This window comes from Sphaerodactylus townsendi, linkage group LG10 (genome assembly GCF_021028975.2).
Source record: "Sphaerodactylus townsendi isolate TG3544 linkage group LG10, MPM_Stown_v2.3, whole genome shotgun sequence".
NCBI classification, from domain to species: Eukaryota; Metazoa; Chordata; class Lepidosauria; order Squamata; family Sphaerodactylidae; genus Sphaerodactylus; species Sphaerodactylus townsendi.
In genome coordinates, this window is record NC_059434.1 from 83870550 (window position 1) to 83890385 (window position 19836).

Consider the following 19836-nt stretch of genomic DNA (forward strand, 5'->3'; position numbering starts at 1 on the left):
CCTTCGTAACATGAGTTCCCAGCTTGCTGGGGGTCGAGTGCAGACAACCGGCAAAGGCAATGGCCAACCACTCCATAAACATCGTCTGCCTGGTAAATGTCGTGATGCGACGTCACAACCATGGGTCAGTAAGGGCCCGCTGCTTGCACAGGGGACTGTCTTTACCTAGCAGAGAAAACAGCATTGATTTCGGACAGAGAGTAGGTTTGATTTTAAGGGATGGTGGTATTCCATACACGAAGAGGTGGTTAAGTTTATGAACGCTGCCAGTGTAAACTGGGCTCTCGAGAGGTTCCTGATTCAAATGTGGACTCAGGCATGAACACACCCAGTGGATTTTATTCTCCCTTGGCTTCAGCCAATTTTAACTAAATTTGCCTACCTCTAGTGGCGTAGGAGGTTAAGAGCTCATGTATCTAATCTGGAGGAACCGGGTCTGATTCCCCGCTCTGCCGCTTGAGCTGTGGAGGCTTATCTGGGGAATTCAGATTAGCCTGTACACTCCCACACACGCCAGCTGGGTGACCTTGGGCTAGTCACAGCTCTACGGAGCTCTCTCAGCCCCACCTACCTCACAGGGTGTTTGTTGTGAGGGGAGAAGGGCAAGGAGATTGTCAGCCCCTTTGAGTCTCCTGCAGGAGAGAAAGGGGGGATATAAATCCAAACTCCTCCTCCTCCTCCTCCTCTTCTTCTTCTTCTTCTTCTTCTTCTTCTTCTTCTATCGTCGATAGAGGATGAGATTACTGGCCTACCTTACAAGCTTGTTGTAAAGACCTCTGAGCCTTTTTTTAAAAAAAATGACACAGTTTCAACAAGCTGAACTTCTGTGGAAAATATGACCATAATTCCTCCTATTAATGAAGTAGAAGAGCAGAGGTCACCTTCTGAGGTCTCTCATTTAGTTAAGTGCTTTCCCCACCTCCTCCTCCTTCTGGGTGGCAAACATCTCTCAATTTACAGCCTGCCAGTAAACAATTGCTAAATTTAGTGCCCTGGGCGAAACACGAACCCAAAGGGTCAGAGTAAATTTGCCTCAGGAAACAGAGTATAAGGGGAGGGGATGTAAACACGTTGGAATACTTGACTCTGGAGAGGCTAGTATGGTCATCAAGCAAAAAATTAAGGTAACCCCCTCCCCCTCACACACACACCCTGCCTCAGTTTTCCTCGCCTATCTGCTGCTCTAATTTCTAACTGTTTCTCCAGGTCTTCAGGCAGCGAAACACAGTTTTAAACGCACAACGATCTGGCGAGGTAGGCTAGGCTGAGAACGCCACAGCCATCTTCCATTACTGTAGAACGATTTGTTTCTGGGGCTGTGAGCACAACTAGGCCTCTGGGTTGATTAAAGAATAAACTCCAAAGGCGGCCTCTACTACATGCTGGATTCTAGCATTTGCCTACATTAAGCTAAGCAAATATTCAGGTTGTTGATTATTCTCAATCGGTACATCTTATTTTGCTAGCCAGGGCCAAAGGTCAAAACACCCGACAGGGAAAACGAAGCCAAGCGGACCAGAAATTGTTACCCAATCAGTCCACCTCTCGGGTGGGAGGTTTTGCTGAGAAAGTCCCCCCACCCCCACCACGTTTTCAACCTATTGTTGCAAGCGCGTCATGATAAGAACATAAGAACAAGCCAGCTGGATCAGACCAGAGTCCATCTAGTCCAGCTCTCTGCTACTCGCAGTGGCCCACCAGGTGCCATTGGGAGCTCACATGCAGGATGTGAAAGCAAGGGCCTTCTGCTGCTGCTGCTCCCGAGCACCTGGTCTTCTAAGGCATTTGCAATCTCAGATCAAAGAGGATCAAGATTGGTAGCCATAGATTGACTTCTCCTCCATAAATCTGTCCAAGCCCTTTTTAAAGCTATCCAAGTTAGTGGCCATCACCACCTCCTGTGGCAGCATATTCCAAACACCAATCACCCGTTGCATGAAGAAGTGTTTCCTTTTATTAGTCCTAAATCTTCCCCCCAGCACTTTCAATGTATGCCCCCTAGTGGAACACTCCTGTACCACCCCACACAACCTGACGATTTAATGAATGCCACCACCCAACCAGATACTTTTAAGCCCCTTCCGCACATGCAGAATAATGCACATTCGATCCACTTTCACAATTGTTTTGAAAGCGGATTTTGCTATTCCGCACAACAGTAAAATCCAGCTTCAAAGTGTATTGAAAGTGGATTGAAAGTGCATTATTCTGCATGTGCGGAAGGGGCCTTAAGAGTCGGTGCTTAATTATCTTTTCTCAACGATAATCAGGTTTGCCAGCCTCCAGGTGGACCAAACAAGGAGTCCCATATAATAAAGGCTACTGATAGCTGGCTTGTGGAAGCACTGTAGAAATGAGAGGCTTTCTTTGCTAAGTTTTGTTCATCAAGGGCCCCTTCCGCACACGCAAAATAATGTGTTTTCAAACCACTTTCACAACTGTTTGCAAGTGGATTTTGCCATTCCGCACAGCTTCAAAGAGCACTGTAAGCAGTTTGAAAGTGCATTATTCTGCATGTGCGGAATGAGCCAAGGTCCATAAAAACGCTCATAGTGCAGTTATTCCATTCAAGCTGTTCACCCAAAGCAATTTGAAACAATTCACAAACAGGCTGCCGTTTCTGTCCTGTTTCGATAGCCTTCGTCAGTGCACATAGCATTCGGCAAGACAAATAAGGTAATGGACACCTTATTTGGCAATACGGCCATGGACACCTTATTTGACACCTTATCTGGCAAGACGAAGAAGGTCACTGAAGGAAAAGTGATTCCAACTAAACATCAGGAAAAACTTTCTGACAGTGAGGGCTGCTCGACAGTGTAATGCGCTACCTGGGAATGTGGTGGAGTCTCCTTCTTTGGAGGTTTTTTAAATAGAGGCTGGATGGCCATCTGTCAGGAGTGCTTTGATTGTGTGTTCCTGCATTGCAGGGGGTTGGACTGGATGGCCCTTGTGGCCTCTTCCAACTCTATGATTCTATGACACTCTTTATAATTACACTAAGAAACTTGGACATGCCCGACTTCCTCCATATATTTACTCGCCACATGGGTGGGTCTGTAATTATAACTGATCTGCCATTAGAACTGAGATCTGCAATTTCTCCTGGAAGAAGAAGAAGAAGAAGAAGAAGGAGGAGGAGGAGGAGGAGGAGGAGGAGGAGGAGAAGAAGAAGAAGAAGAAGAAGAAGAAGAAGAAGAAGAAGAAGAAGAAGAAGAAGAAGAAGAAGAAGAAGAAGAAGAAGAAGAAGAAGAGGAGGAGGAGGAGGAGGAGGAGGAGGAGGAGGAGGAGGAGGAGGGAGGCTGCTGCAGGAGACTCAAAGGGGCTGACGATCTCCTTGCCCTTCCCCCCTCACAACAAACACCCTGTGAGGTAGGTGGGGCTGAGAGAGCTCCGAGAAGCTGTGACTAGCCCAAGGTCACCCAGCTGGCGTGTGTGGGAGTGCACAGGCTAATCTGAATTCCCCAGATAAGCCTCTACAGCTCAGGTGGCAGAGCTGGGAATCAAACCTGGTTCCTCCAGATTAGATACACGAGCTCTTAACCTCCTACGCTACTCAGTAGGGCGGAGTCTATGACATTATACCCCCTGAGATCCCTCCCCTCCCTAAAGCCCAGTCACCCCAAACCTCACCCACAAATCTCCAGGAATTTCCAACGTGAAATTAGCCACCCGTACTTCAAATGCAAAGGTTTGGCCTGCTTTGGGGGTCCCGTGGCTGACGTTGTTGAGTCAGCACCATGGACCCCCCGCCCCAAATCCAACCTTGACAGTACCCCTGAAACTCCATGAGATACAATTCTCTGTACCTCTCTTTTCTGACCCTGTCTGCTTCCGCTTCCTTAGACTTCACAAGGATTATCTTGATTTTCGGCCCATCGTTCTGCATGCAGTGACTTAACACATCATAGATTTCGTTGGAACTGCGCGACCTGTGCTGTTGAATGAGAACATATGTCTTGACAAACATTCGTTTATATGAAGAAAGGAAATGGGGGAAGTGTTGAAAACATTATTCAGACTGTTGTATATATTGGTGCCCAGATTAAAATCTTTTTTTCAAAAAATAAGGCAACAAGTTCTCTTTTGTTTTGAAAACAAGCTAATAAGTCTGATCAACAAACCGTGTGTCACAGACAGGGCAAGCCGGTTATATTTAACATCCCACTGAGATGGTAAAAGACCTCTCCATACATTCTCTTACTTGAGTTTGGATTTATATTCCCCCTTTCTCTCCTGTAAGGAGACTCAAGGCGGCTTACCAGCTCCTTTCCCTTCCTCTCCCCACAACAGACGCCTTGTGAGGCAAGTGGGGCTGAGAGAGTTCTGAGAGAACTGTGACTGGCCCAAGGTCACCCAGCAGGAATATAGGAGTGCAGAAACACATCTGGTTCACCAGATCAGCCTCTGCCTCTCAGGTGGAGGAGTGGGGAATCAAACCCGGTTCTCCAGATTAGAATCCACCTGCTCTTAACCACTACACCACGCCTCCTCTACATGCAACACAGCAAATTTATTTGGGGAGGTGTAAGTAGAGATGCCACATATTAGTTCTTTCGATAACAAATCATCCATGCAGCTGTGTAGCCACCTTCAGGGGTGAATAAGAGTCTCTGTGTCTTCTTGGTCACTTTTTCTTTCCCCCCTAGATTTCAGTGTGTTCAGGAGAACCTGCGCAGCTCTCAATAATGAAGGTTCTCGATAACGACACGTCTCGGTTTAGGCAGTTTAGTCATAAATTGCCAATGTACAATAATCCAGGCTGACAATTCTCATCCAATTATGTCAAACGCAGGCTGATAAAACTTTGTGAACTGCTACACAGTTAAAAAGACACGGTGTTTATCTCCCCGCCACCATCTTTTATATCTTGAAAGCTGTGTTTTACCTGCACTGAGCATTGTTTAATTTGATCATTGTTGTCTGGTGTTTAGTCTGTTTGCAGAACTTCAGCTGGGTGGTCAAAGATCACTGCCGAGCAGAATCCAAAACGGTGTTATTGTGCTTCCTTCGTCAGCTTTGAGGGCGGCATCCAAGCTAGTCAAAACAAGACCGGCTCACAAAACAAACAAAAACCCCACGTTCTCCAGCACTGCCGGAGACAGCCCTTTACTCAGGCCCACTCGAGTCCAAAAGATCTTGAAGCAAAATCTTGAACTAACACACACACTCGCGCACACAAAGTAGACAGGGGGCCCTCAAGTGAACGGATGCCAGAAAGTTGGTCATGCTTCCTCTGATTCCAGGATGGGGAAGAGTCCCAAAAGGCATCGAACAGGACCAGTTCAGACCTCTCATTTCCTGGCCTTTTCATGTCAGGACTTCCAAAACATCACGGAAAAGCTAACACACCTCTCTAAAATTTCCCCAAGTTTCTGCCAAGTTTGCAGATGATACCAAATTATGTAGGGTGGTGAGAACCGCAAAGGATTGCGAAGAGCTCCAAGCGGACTTTGATAAATTAGGTGAGTGGGCTAAGAAATGGCAAATGCAGTTCAATGTAGCAAAATGTAAAGTGATGCACATAGGGGCAAAAAATCCAAACTTCACATACACGCTACAGGGGTCAGTGCTATCAGTCACAGACCAGGAAAGGGATTTGGGCATCTTAGTTGATAGTTCCATGGGAGTGTCAACTCAATGCATGGCAGCTGTGAAAAAAGCAAACTCTATGCTGGGGATAATTAGGAAAGGAGTTGATAATAAAACTGCAAGGATTGTCGTACCCTTATATAAAGCCGTGGTGCGACCGCACTTGGAGTACTGTGTCCAGTTCTGGTCGCCACATCTCAAAAAGGATATCGAAGAGATAGAAAAAGTGCAGAGAAGGGCAACGAGGGAATTGAAGGATTGGAGCACCTTCCTTATGAGGAGAGGCTGCAGCATTTGGGACTCTTTAGTTTGGAGAGGAGACGTCTGAGGGGGGATATGATCGAAGTCTATAAAATTATGCACGGGGTAGAAAATGTCGACAGAGAGAAATTTTTTCTCTCTTTCTCACAATACTAGAACCAGGGGGCATCCATTGGAAATGCTGGGGGGAAGAATTAGGACTAATAAAAGGAAACACTTCTTCACACAACGTGTGATTGGTGTTTGGAATATCCTGCCACAGGAGGTGGTGATGGCCACTAACCTGGATAGCTTTAAAAAGGGCTTGGACAGATTTATGGAGAAGTCGATCTATGGCTACCAATCTTGATCCTCCTTGATCTGAGATTGCGAATGCCTTAGCAGACCAGGTGCTCGGGAGCAGCAGCAGCAGGCCATTGCTTTCACCTCCTGCATGTGAGCTCCCAAAGGCACCTGGTGGGCCACTGCGAGTAGCAGAGAGCTGGACTAGATGGACTCTGGCCTGATCCAGCAGGCTAGTTCTTATGTTCTTATGTTCTTAAAGAACATGAAAGGCACTGCAGACTAATTCAGCCGGAAAAAGCAGCAACAGCAGAACACGTGATAAACCAAGCTGGGCCCAGAATGACATTTGAAAAGACAGGAATTGTGGACCACTCTGACAGCCAGTACAACAGGCTACACAGAGAAGCCGTTGAAATCCACAAGCACATGGACAATTTCAACAGAATTGACACTTCATGGAAGAAACCACGAAAATGAACAAAATTTGGCTACCAGCACTGAAAAACATTAGAATCAAGACAGTGACTAATGAACACCACCCAGACAAATGATGTCTCCAGGCACGATCAAAAGGATCAAAAGGCCAGGCTACAGCTATGCAGATGCCCTCACTAAATGATTATGCTCTCTTCATGGTGACTCACATGCTAAAATGGGTGGATCCCACCCAACGCATGCAAATCAAGCTTGCTAATTGCACCCTTTACACTTGTTAGCAGGCAAATGGTTCTTTCTCCCATCCTGGACATCCCACAGGTATATATACTCCACTTGCTTTACTACCGTGTTTCCTCAAATATAAGACAGTGTCTTATATTAATTTTTGCTCCCAAAGATGCACTATGTATTATTTTCAGGGGATGTCTTATTTTTCTGTGTTCTATTCGTCGGGCCTGCTTCCAAACAAAAACTTTGCTATGTCTTACTTTCGGGGGATGCCTTATATTTCGCACTTCAGCAAAACCTCTATTATGTCTTATTTTTAGGGGATGTCTTATATTCGGGGAAACAGGGTACCATCAGATCCTCTGAAGGTGCCAGCCACAGATGCAGGCGAAACATCAGGAGAAAAATGCTACTAGAACACGGCCTTACAGCCCTGAAACCACACAACACCCCAAAGTTCCTTTCGTCCGATAGGCTTGTTGGTTTCTAAGGGGTAGTGGATTCGAATCCATCTCAGTTGCCTGTCACATCTACTACACAAGATGACATATTGTTCTGATAAAGTTTGTTGTGAAACACTATTACAAGATAAGGAGAATATTACTAAATGGGTAGCAAAATTCTGTCTATTCATTATGAAAAAGAAAAATTATCTGAATATGGCATCCCCCTTAGATACTTTTGTTTTGTCTAGTATTTTTATGCTGTTTGGTGTGTTTACAATGTATAATGATAGATAGATAGATAGTGCTGGAATACAGGAGAGAGATCTGCATTCTTGTTTTGTTGTAGATATTTTTACTAAATTGGAGATTTGTAATATATTTGGTCATTGACTGTAAATAAAGTCTTCTTCAGTTGCTCAGGGAGATGCACAAAGTAAAAGTCAGTTTTACAAGTGCACAAATAACTTGGTCTGATAAGCTAGCTCTCACCTTTTGGAGTTGTGGTTCACTTCTTCTCGTGAAGCAGACACAATTAGCAAAAAGTACAGCAGGTGGTCTGATAGCATTGGAGGAATTTATTTGCTGGCTGAGCTATCCTAAAGAAATCAACATTTATTGGGCTGGCAGTATTTCTTTTCATTCCCAACTGTAGCAAAACAGTTATGATTATTACTGGATCCACCCATTCGGATCCACTCAGGATATAATTGCGGGGGGGTTCTTTCTTTGTTGTGAAAATATGTTAATGTTGTTTCTTTTGTTTGGTAAGTTCTCATGTTGTGTACTGATGTGTTGCTTGAAAACTATGATGATGCGGGGGGAAATAAGATGCATTGGGCTACAGCATGGTGTAGTGGTTAAGAGCAGGTGTATTCTAATCTGGAGAACCAAGTTTGATTCCCTGCTCCTCCACATGAAGCCTGCAGGGTGACCTTGGACTAGTCACAGTTCATTGGAACTCTCTCAGCCCCACCTGCCTCACAAGGTGTCTGCTGTGGAGAGAGGAAGGGAAAGGAATTTATAAGCCCCTTTGAGTCTCCTTACCGGAGAGAAAGGGAGGATATAAATCCAACTTCTTCAGGGATCCTGTCACCCCTTTGTTGATTAGATATGTACTGGCTGCCCTTGTGCTTCCAAACAAAATTCAAAGTTTTGGTTCCTACCTTGGAATTTCTAAATGGCTTAGGACCGGGTTGGTTGATGGGCCACCTACCTCCTTCCATATTGCCCAGCCCTTCAGTTAAGGTCTGCCTCACTAGTCCTGTCCTCTGTGCTCCAAGTCCCAGAAAGGAAGCCAATGGTGACCAGAAACAGGGATTTTTTGGTGATGGTGTCTTGAACATAAGAACAAGCCAGCTGGATCAGACCAGAGTTCATCTAGTCCAGCTCTCTGCTACTCGCAGTGGCCCACCAGTTGCCTTTGGGAGCTCATGTGCAGGATGTGAAAGCAATGGCCTTCTGCTGCTGCTGCTCCCGAGCACCTGGTCTGCTAAGGCGTTTGCAATCTCAGATCAAAGAGGATCAAGATTGGTAGCCATAGGGTCTTGCCTCTGGAATACCCTTCCCAAAGAGGCTTACCTAGTGCTGAGAGCCAGTGTGGTGTAATGGTTAAGAGCAGGTGAACTCAAATCTGGAGGACTGGGTTTGATTCCCCAATCTCCTTTCCCTCCCCCCTCCCCCACAACAAACACCCTGTCAGGTGGGTGGGGCTGAGAGAGCTCCAAAGAACTGTGACTAGCCCAAGGTCACTCAGCTGGCATGTGTTGGAGCGCACAAGCTAATCTGATTCACCAGATAAGCCTCCACAGTGGCAGAGCGGTGAATCAAACCCGGTTCTCCAGATTAGAGTTCACCTGCTCTTAACCACTACACCACATGGGCTCTCTTTATTTTATTTCATTTATCTATCTTTATTTTGTAAGTCACCTTTGGCGAGTTCCCTGCACAGTTGGTGTAGAAATGTTATTAACAGACAGACAAATAAATAAAATACATGCCTTCCGGGAGCACCACACAGTATTCCACCACTTCGCATTCCAGGGCAACAGAATACCGTATATACTCGTGTATAAGTTGACCCGCATATAAGTCGAGGCACCTAATTTTATCACAAAAAACTGGGGAAACTTATTGACTCGCGTATAAGTCGAGGGTGGGAAATGCAGCAGCTGCTGGTACATTTCAAAAATAAAAATAGATGCCAATAAAATTACATCAATTGAGGCATCAGTAGGTTAAATGCTTTTGAATATTTATTTCAAAGAAAAACAGTAAACTAGCTCTGTAAGTGGAAAAAGGGTCAACAAGAACAATATGGTATCAACAATAACTTTAAAAGTACAAAAACCTTAGCTCAACCAGCAACCAAGCTAAAACACAAGAGTTAAAATCCTTCAAAACTGGATTCCTCATCATCATCTGTATGTCCAAATGTAACCCAACTTAGATTTTAAGAGGGATATTATCAGAAATGGAAAATCTACTATTAGCTTCCATTGTAAACAATGGGGGATGGGGCACCCCTTTGGGGATCAATAACTTTGGATCCCCTGACCCAAACTTCACCAAACCTGGCTGGTATCATAAAGAGACTCTCCTGATGAGACCAGCCAGGTTTGGTGAAGTTTGGTTCAGAGGGTCCAAAGTTATGGACCCTCAAAAGGGTAGCCCCATCTACTAATAGCTCCCATTGAAAACAATGGGGAATGGGGGCACCTCCTTTGGGGGTCCATAATTTTGGACCCCCTGAACCAAACTTTACCAAACTTGGCTGGTATCACCAGGAGAGTCTTCTGAGGGTACCCTGAAATGTTGGTGCCGCTAGCATAAAAACTGCGCCCCCTGCTGGCTGGCAAAGTAAAAGCACACAAAAAATTTTAATGACCCGCATATAAGTCGAGGGGAGCTTTTTCAGCATTAAAAATGTGCTGAAAAATTCGACTTATACATGAGTATATACGGTAGATCAAAACTTGCATGTTCCAAAGCAAATGCTCAAACTCTGTGGTTATTACAACATTTATTGAAGTATAGAAGGCACTTACAATACAGGGGCCGGAGGACAGAATGCCTCCAAGAGAAGAAGCAGTAGTGTAATCGGAAATCAAATTACACAGAGAAAAGAAAGAACAGGTTTCACCCAGACCAGAAAGAGCACCTTTCCCTGTTAAGAATACAGTACGTGAAAATAAGCTACGATCAGTCGACTATGGGTTAAAATAGGTAAGACTTCTTTTAAAATATAAAAAGATAAAAAAATGTCTATTCTTAGCAGTTAGAAAAAAGAAAGAAAGGGGGTGGGGAAAGAATTATTTTAACACACAACTGTAAAAGGAATCACGAGTTAGTGGTTCTTCGGAAACTTTCGGCCCGGCCCGTCAGTCCCTGCACGTTAAGAGGTCTTGGTACATTTCGGCAAGGTGAGCCGCCTCTCTCTGGCCAGAAAGCAAAGCACCATGGGTAGTGGAATAGTACTTCCTGTGGGTGGCCTCACCCGAAAACATCACCTGCATAGGCTGGAAATCCGGGCAGGGGGAGAAAGTGGGAGAAAAAAAGAAAGAGATGATGTAATATACCAAAAAGCATTTCAGAAAAGAAAAAAAAAAAGGTCCCGTTAATCAACTGTCATGGAAAGGCAAGACCAGGACGACATTTTCCGGCACACACAGAGCTCTGTATACACAAGAGCTCCACAGTTCTCCTCTATGTCAGAAAATGCTCCACAGACTCATGACTGGTTCTCCATGCTATGCGGACAGCCAACGAGGACATGTCAAAGAATTAAGCCAGGGACTGCTAATATGGTGGGTAGGACCAGGCAGGACTTTTTCTAACAAAGCTTCTGATTAGGGTGTTGTGAGTTTTCTGGGTTGCAAGGCCATGTTCCAGTAGCATTTGCTCCTGACGTTTTGCCTGCATCTGTGGTTGGCTTCTTCCGAGGATCTGATGGTAGTAAAGCAAGTGGAGTGTATATACCTGTGGAATGTCCAGGGTGGAAGTAAGAACCATTTGCAGTGGTTAAAAGTGTTAAAGGTACAATTTGCAAGTGTGATTTGCATGTGTTCAGTGGAATCCACCCATTTTAGCATATTCTGATTGGCCACTGGAGATCTGATTGGCGGTGCAGATTACTATGTTTCAGTGGCTCTCTGCCACCATAGTATTTGCCTTATTCTCCAGCTCTGCTTTCTCAGTATCTATCTGTCCATCTATCTGTCCATCAGTCTATCCATCAGTCTATCCGTCCGTCCGTCCGTCCGTCCGTCCGTCCGACCGTCCATCCGTCCGTCCGACCGTCCATCCGTCCGTCCGACCGTCCGTCCCTGTCTGTCTGTCTTTTAATTATATATTATATATTATATCTTTTAATTATATATATCCCTTATATAAAGACGTGGTGCGACCGCACTTGGAGTACTGTGTTCAGTTCTGGTCGCCACATCTCAAAAAGGATATCGAAGAGATAGAAAAAGTGCAGAGAAGGGCAACGAGGATGATTGAAGGATTGGAGCACCTTCCTTATGAGGAGAGGCTGCAGCGTTTGGGACTCTTTAGTTTGGAGAGGAGACGTCTGAGGGGGGATATGATTGAAGTCTATAAAATTATGCATGGGGTAGAAAATGTTGACAGAGAGAAATTTTTTCTCTCTTTCTCACAATACTAGAACCAGGGGGCATCCATTGAAAATGCTGGGGGGAAGAATTAGAACTAATAAAAGGAAACACTTCTTCACACAACGTGTGATTGGTGTTTGGAATATGCTGCCACAGGAGGTGGTGATGGCCACTCACCTGGATAGCTTTAAAAGGGGCTTGGACAGATTTGTGGAGGAGAAGTCGATCTCTGGCTCCCAATCTTGATCCTCCTTGATCTGAGATTGCAAATGCCTTAGCAGACCAGGTGCTCAGGAGCAGCAGCAGCAGAAGGCCATTGCTTTCACCTCCTGCATGTGAGCTCCCAAAGGCACCTGGTGGGCCACTGCGAGTAGCAGAGTGCTGGACTAGATGGACTCTGGTCTGATCCAGCAGGCCAGTTCTTATGTTCTTATGTTCTTAATTACTCCTCTTCGTCTTTGCACTTGGGCTTCGTATGTGGGGGGATTCTGCTTCCTGTGGCAGCCACATTGACTGTATAGCCACCACCCTATGTTATGTATTTATTTGGATTTAATATCTCACTCTTCCCGCTGCAGTGGGCTCAGAGAAGTTAACAATATAAAATACAATTTATGAAAAAATATCGTCGATACAAATTGTATGAAATATCATACAAAGATAGCACTAAAAGCAAACCAAGAGTAAACGAATGCACCATTTGAGGATGGGAAAGGGAAGGGCAGCAACAGGAAGGGAGGCCAGTCCCGAAGCACTAAATCTCTCGGGTTTTTTCACCCAGATTTATTAGGACGTGTCATGAGTGTGCATACTGAGATGAAGATAGCAAAAAGCGGTCCTTCAAGCACCTGCAGGAAGCAGAAATTTCAGGCCAAGGCAGTGTTTATACCGCCTTGCAGAGGAAGTGGGAATTCCTGTTCCACATGAAACAGGAAGAAAGACATCCGGAAAACCTGTCCCCGCATCTTCTGTTGAGGATATGAACTTTGAATCATTTTCCGATTCTGAAAATTGATTGCGGTTGCTTCCACGAGAATAGACGGTGCAGTCTTTTTTAGACGCAGTGTTGCGCAGGTTGCTGTTCCTACCACGTTTTTGTTTGGGTGGTTGCTTATCTATTGTTTATATATGTATATTTATATGCACTGGCTATCAAACCTTTGTTCACTTCATGTATGATTTGGAGATAGCCTAAGTATAGTGCTATTTCCTGGATGCTTGATTCATTCACTCTCATAGAGACATTGATTGCTGCAAGAACAAACTCAGTGGGATAGAACCGAGTGCATCGCTCTGAGTCTTTGAAGGGAAGTCAGGAAAAAATGGACAGTAATTGCTTTTGTCAGGACTGCCAAGAGCATGAGCTAAGGTGATAGAATTCCAGGGGCTAAGGGGTCACCTGGGGGTTCCTAAAGTCACCATGGCAGCCCACTGTGGGGGTCCACTCAGCCAAAGTTAGTTTTAATGCAATGTTTGGTTTGTATCTTAGTGAGCCCAATGGGAATCGCAGTCTGGAAACCCACGGCAGATCTCAGCAGAGGCGAATTGGGGGGAAAACAGCGCCCAGAGACAACTCCTTCTCCGGGCGTCCGCTGCACCTGGGGGCGGGGCTCAGGTGTGGCCATGCCCCCTAGGCCCCACCCCTGGCCTCCGTGCGGGCTGCATTTTGCCCAAAAGCCAGCCTGCACAGAGGTGGGGGGCGGGGCTTGGTCCCCCGCCACGTGACCAAAAGGTGTGCTTCCAGAGACATAGGTGACCCCATGTCCCTATACAGGCTGTACACCTCTGGATCTCGGCATTCCCAGTTCGGGTTCTCATCCGGAGTGTACTTACAGCTGTCTTGGAGCTCTCAGTATAAGGCAGTGGCTTGGCCAGCTTCTCCACATCCACTCCGCTGGAACCAACTTGAGTGTAGGAATATGAGCCACGGAAATACGGATTGCTGCCCCACGAGGATCGGAGGATCCGCCGAGGTTTTGGAATGTCGGGATTCCCTAAACCAAAAAACAACCGAGAGAATGGAGGTGAGTGAGAAGCGGCAAACCATCCCAAAATACATCCCCAGAAACCCAACAACTGAAATAGGAGTTTCAACACGGAGAACATGATGTACTCTTGAGCTAGACACAGTTCTCTCAGGACTCTCTCAGCCCCACCGACCTCACCAGGTGTCAGCTGAGGGGAGAGTAAGGGAAAGGAGCTTGTAAGCCACCTTGAGTCTCCTTACAGGAGAGAAAGGGGGAATATAAATCCAAACTCTTCTTCTTGAGACTTGTGGGTAAGATCCAGAGGGTCTTAAATAGAACACAAGAACATGGTAGTTGCTGATTGGTCAGCAAAGTTCTGAGCACATCCTGGGCATGTGCACCCCAGCTCCATGCGCACCACCTGAGCCAGACCCAGCCTTTCCAATACTTCTGTGCTTGGCCACCAGTCCTGGTGGCTGATAGGACAACAAAGTCCTCGTTTTTTGGAAAGGTAAGCCCAAAAACATCTTCTCCCCAAACCAAAACAAAGATTCTGATGCATGAAAGAGGATCCACTCTCTGAATGGAAGAATCTACTGTAGGATAGCCTGGAATTTCCCAACGTTCTGTGAGTGGACCTGCCTTTTGCAATAGTCACTTTCCGGTGGTGTCAACAGCCCACAGTTTTGCCTTGCACAGAGGTCAGAGTTGTTTTTGAGCGCACAAGATCCTATCACCTGCATAATCAACATTTATTACAGCCTCCTTGTTAAAGACAGGTCATGCTACCTGATCTTTGCAGAGCCTACTGTGGGAAGAACACCACCACCACCACCACCACCCCGCCAAAAAAGACTTTCTTTGGGGTCACACATTAACCCAAGGTCTGTTTGCATACAGGCAAGGTGAAACTGAACTCGTCATGAAAAGTCAGTCTCGCTGCTAATGTTGTGAATAGCAGGACACTAAAGCACTGTGAAAATATTTACCCTGGCCTAGAAAAAGGAACTCTGATGTATACGGTCCAGGTTAGCTTGACCTCCTGTAAAATCTTGGAAGCTAAGCAGGGTTGGCCTTGGCCAGTTCTTAGATGGAAGACCACCAAGGAAACCCAGGGTTGCTACACAGAGGCAGACCAGCTTTCTTTGTCTTTTGCCCTACCCCGCATGGCCCAAGCTAGCATGACCTTGTTAGATCCGGGAAGCTCAGCAGGGTTGGCTGTGGTTAGTACTTTCCTCACTGGGCTGGGTCTCTCAGACCCGATAGTCTTCATCGCTCTCCTCTGCACCTGTTCCATTCTGTCCCCTGTCCTTTTTGAAGTGAGGCCTCCAGAACTGTACACAATACCCCAATGCAGAGTACAAGTGGGGCTATGTCCTTGCAATTTGGATGTTATGCCTCTGTTGATACTAGGGTTGAGCAATACCGAAAATATTCGGTAAAATTCGGATTCAGGCTTATTTGGGCATAAAAGTATCTGTATGCCTGAATAAGCCTGAATGCCATATTCGGCATACCCGAATAAATTCAGATATCCGAATATGTGTGGGTCCGTCTGAATTTTTTGGGTTTTTTTGTGTTTTGGCCTGCAAGTGGTGCATTTTTAAAGCTAGCAACACCAACATTTCAGGGTATCATCTGGAGACTCTCCTGATGATACCACCCAAGTTTGGTTCCGGGGGTCCTTTAAAGGGAGCCCATGAAGCTCCCAATTCCCTCAAATCCATTTGAATGCCCAAATCAGATTTGGGCACTCAAATTGATTCGGATTCAGCTCGATTCGGGCCACTTGAATTCGGCCCAAATCCGAGCTGAAACGGCTGAATCAGGCCTGTCGAATCGCCAAGCCTAGTTGATACACCACTCCAAGATCACGTTACTCCTTTTTATTGCTGCATCATGCTGGCTGCTCTTATTTAACTTACTGTCCATCCTTATCCCCAAGATCTTGTTAATGCACCACTCCCCAGTAGTGTAAACCCCACCCAAGTGTGTGTGTTCCTCATCTTTGTTACTCAGATGTGAAATTCAGCTTCCAAATGCCTGCAAAGCCCAAGTCAGAGATGAAATCCTGACAGTCTCTCAGTTTGTATCACTAAACTAAGGCGCAGTAACACCTTAAGAGACCAAAAAATTATCAGGGTACAAGTTGGATTCTTGTTGATCTCTTAAGATGCTACTGCACAGGGATTAAGAGGAATTTGGATTGATACCCTCTTTCTCTCCTCCTACTATAAGGAGACTCAAAGGGCAAACTCCTTTCCCTTCCTCTCTCCACAACAGACACCTTGTGAGGTAGGCGGGGCTGAGAGAGTTCAAAAAGAACTGGGACTAGTCCAAGGTCACCCAGCAAGCTTCATGTGAAAGAGTGAGGAAACAAACCCAGTTCACCAGCTAAGAGTCCACTGCTCAGGTAGAGGAGTGGGGAACCTAAACTCAGTTCTCCAGATTAGAGTCTACCTGTTCTTAACTACTAAACCATGCCAGCTCTCTCTTTTACTGCAGACCAAATGGATTCCCACTGAAACTCACTTTGTATCGTAAAAGGTGGATTCCAGAAATGGGGCGTACAGTCAGCACCGCACATCCCCACCTGTCAACCCACGTTACCTCCAGGCCATTTTATAATTCAGTTCAAAAGGCTTTGCCGCCACCTGTTGACCTAAATGCTGAAGTCTTTGAATAATAACGTAAAGCACCAGTAACCAGACGATCAAAAGAAGACTGGGATTTTCAGCATAGTCAAAATCGCTCCCAGAGAAAGCAGGCCGTATCGGTTGTGTCCTGAGCTACTACCGCACTCCTGTGAACTCGAAAGCTGCCGGATCCCCCCCAAAGCGAAACAGAGAGGCTTAGATCAACAAAGGCCGGTAATGCAAGTCCTGAGATTGTTTCAACGGGGCACCGCTTTAATCAGATTTGCCAACAGCCTCAATGGTCAGTCGTGCATGCGCTGGCTCGGCTCCAGTGGGTTGTGACAGAAAAAATCCCCGTAAATCCACTATGCTAATCCGCGTGTGAAACCACAGTCCTAGAAACAGGAGGGGCCACAGCCCCGTGTTCAAGTCTGCACTTTGCTACTTAGTATTTTTTACCAGCCTTTGGCGTCTTAAGCGTCTGTTTTAGCTTAGTGTAATTAATTGCTCCTGTGCGAATATTTTATTCATTGTCTGATTGTTTTACGGCTGCTATCTAAAATGAAGAACGGGAGGAAACGGTACCTTTCATCCCCACACTCTCCATGCCAGAAGTCTAGTAAACAGACCCAAAAAATTGGACCTAAAGCTCTTTTCACCGAAGCTAAATTCTCCAGTGGGAGGCAAACCTAATTGAGGGGATTTAACACTATCAAATAGATTTGCTCCATTGGAAGCTAACCTGGAGCTGGAGGATATGTTTCCTAGCCCTGCAGAAGAAGTTTTTGCAACAAGTCCATCTCCAACTGGTTTAGGAAAACAGGATGCTTTAATCCCAAGTTTACAAAAGCCTCCAAATAAGAATAAAAGTCCTGAGATTGTTTCAACGGGGCACCGCTTTAATCAGATTTGCCAACAGCCTCAATGGTCAGTCGTGCATGCGCTGGCTCGGCTCCAGTGGGTTGTGACAGAAAAAAATCCCCGTAAATCCACTATGCTAATCCGCGTGTGAAACCACAGTCCTAGAAACAGGAGGGGCCACAGCCCCGTGTTCAAGTCTGCCCTTTGCGTGCAGAAGGTCCCAGTTTCACTGCCTGGAATCTGCAGTTAAGGACTATGTAGTACGTAATGTGAATGACCCTGGAGAGAAGCTACCAGTCTGCATGACTATCAGTTTTTATGGACCAGTTTCTTGTGTTCAGACTGTTTCTGTGTAGACAGGAAACACTAAAAGCAAATGATGCTGCACTGAGCAGGGGGTTGGGCTAGATGACCCTAAAGGTCCCTTCCAATTCTATGATCCTAATGATCACGAGGAAGAAAATCCGGATCACAGATGAGACTCAAAGCACATGAGAAGCTGATGGGTAGTTTTCCAACCAACAGCAAAACAGGGGCTGCTTGCCAAACGGTGGTCCAGGGAACTCTGCTGTAAGGAGACTCAAAGGGGCTTGCAACCTCCTTTCCCTTCCCCCCCCCCCCCCACAACGAACACCCTGTGAGGTAGGTGGGGCTGACAGAGCTCCAAAGAACTGTGACTAGCCCAAAGTCACCCAGCTGGCATGTGTTGGAGTGCACAAGCTAATTTGGTTCACCAGGTAAGCCTCCACAGCTCACGTGGCAGATCAGGGAGTCAAACCCAGTTCTCCAGATCAGAGTGCACCTGCTCTTAACCACTACAAGGCGATTCCACCATATTTCACCACATTCCCTTCATACCCCTACTCCTCTCCTTTCATTGCAGAACCCGAGAGGGGAGGCACCAATATCACAGACCTGTAAATTTGCGCAGCATCTCAGTGCAGGTCTCCGCCACGGTTTCGTCATCGCACTTCTCCATGATCAGGGCTTCCTCCCCACAAATCCAGCCGCTGAGGACGTGGCCGTAGCGCTCTGGCGGGTAGAGGACATCGAAGCTGCAGATCTTCTTGTACCACAGTTCCTCCGGGTAGGTCAGGCTCTCGCTCTCAGCCTCGTCCTCCCAGACAAACTGGATGCTGTTGCACTCGGGGCTCCAGAAGGGCTCCTCGAACTCCAGGAAGATCTTGTCCGTGGTGCTGATGCCCAGTTTCTGGATGGCCGTCACCTTCTCCTCGGGCAGGTGGGGCTGGAACATGCTCTCGTGGCGCTTCTTCAGGACCCCCAGGGACACCGTCATGACGACGTGGTCGGCCGGGATGAACTCGCAGTCCTCGCACTCCACGAAGACGTGGAAGCCCACGTCCTCTTCCAGGTGGTCGCTGTTGTGGTCTGCCACGCGCTCTATCTCCTTGCTGATGGACTGGTTCCAGTGGACGCACTTCACCGGCTTGTTCAGTTGGATGACCGAGTCTGGGATGGAACGAGACAGGATCTCTATGATCTTCATGAAGCCGTAAGGGATGATGTGATGGGCCCCTGGGATTTCGGTCCACTCCCCGAATTCACTGAGAGAGACCTCGTCCATGCTGTGGGAGCTGCTCTCACAACTTTCCACCTATGGGAAAACAGGACAGTGTTACCGTGTCGGGGTTTGTGGAACTCAGTACCAGAAGATGCAGTAAACAAATCACAGATGCCGCAAGGCTAATGTTAGCCAAACAGAACCACTATGCTCTATCGAGTTCTGGGTCATTTTCAAGGTATTGGTTTTGATCTATAAGGCAGTGAGTGGTCTTGAACCCACATACCTTAGGGACCGCCTTTCCCCATATCACCCAATTAGGTCCCTTCGCTCCTCAGAGGAGAACCTGCTGGTAATTTCCAGCCCAAAGGATCTCCAGCTGACCTTTTTGGTCCTGGCCCCTACCTGGTGGAATGGGGTCCCGAGTGAGATCAGGACCAGGTGGGATTCGAGTTCTTTCCACAGGGCCTGCGAGACGGAACTCTTCCACTGAGTGTTTAGGGGCCAGGCGGGCTGATTTTTACTATTACTGGCCTCCCATGGGATAGTTGGGGGGTTAAGTTGCCATTGAAATGTTGATGGTTTATAGTTGTATTTTAAATATTTATTCTATTTTATTGCATTGGTTTTATTTTGTTGTTGCTGCCCTGAGCGCTTCGGGGATGGGTGGGGTAGAAATCTAAAAATAAATAAATAAAAATTAAAAAACCAAGAGATACTGAGGACCAGCCAACAAAGGGTTGCTCCCCCATAGTCAATTTGGAGATGCCAAACACAATTGTAAGATCATTAGAAGAGCCATAGTATATGAGACCAAAGACCCACCGAGTCCAGCATTCTGTCTACACAGTAGAAGAGTTTGGATTTATACCCACCTCTCTCTCCTGTAAGGAGACTCAAAGGGGTTTACAAACTCCTTTCCCTTCCTCTGCTCAGAACAGATACCTTGTGAGGTAGAATCGTAGAGTTGGAAGAGACCACAAGGCC

General features: G+C 46.4%; 1 protein-coding gene across 1 annotated transcript in view; it reads right to left on the reverse strand.

The window, feature by feature from the left end:
• Window positions 1-10254: 10254 nt before the first annotated feature.
• Window positions 10255-19836, reverse strand: part of SMOX (spermine oxidase) — a 56777-nt gene continuing 47195 nt past the window's right edge. The window contains exons 5-7 of the mRNA XM_048510025.1: window positions 18243-18942; window positions 13697-13857; window positions 10255-10765 (exon numbers count right to left, since the gene is read on the reverse strand). Coding sequence (XP_048365982.1) covers window positions 10628-10765; window positions 13697-13857; window positions 18243-18942 — 999 coding nt within the window. The 3' untranslated portion in view covers window positions 10255-10627. The remainder of the gene's footprint in view (window positions 10766-13696; window positions 13858-18242; window positions 18943-19836) is intronic.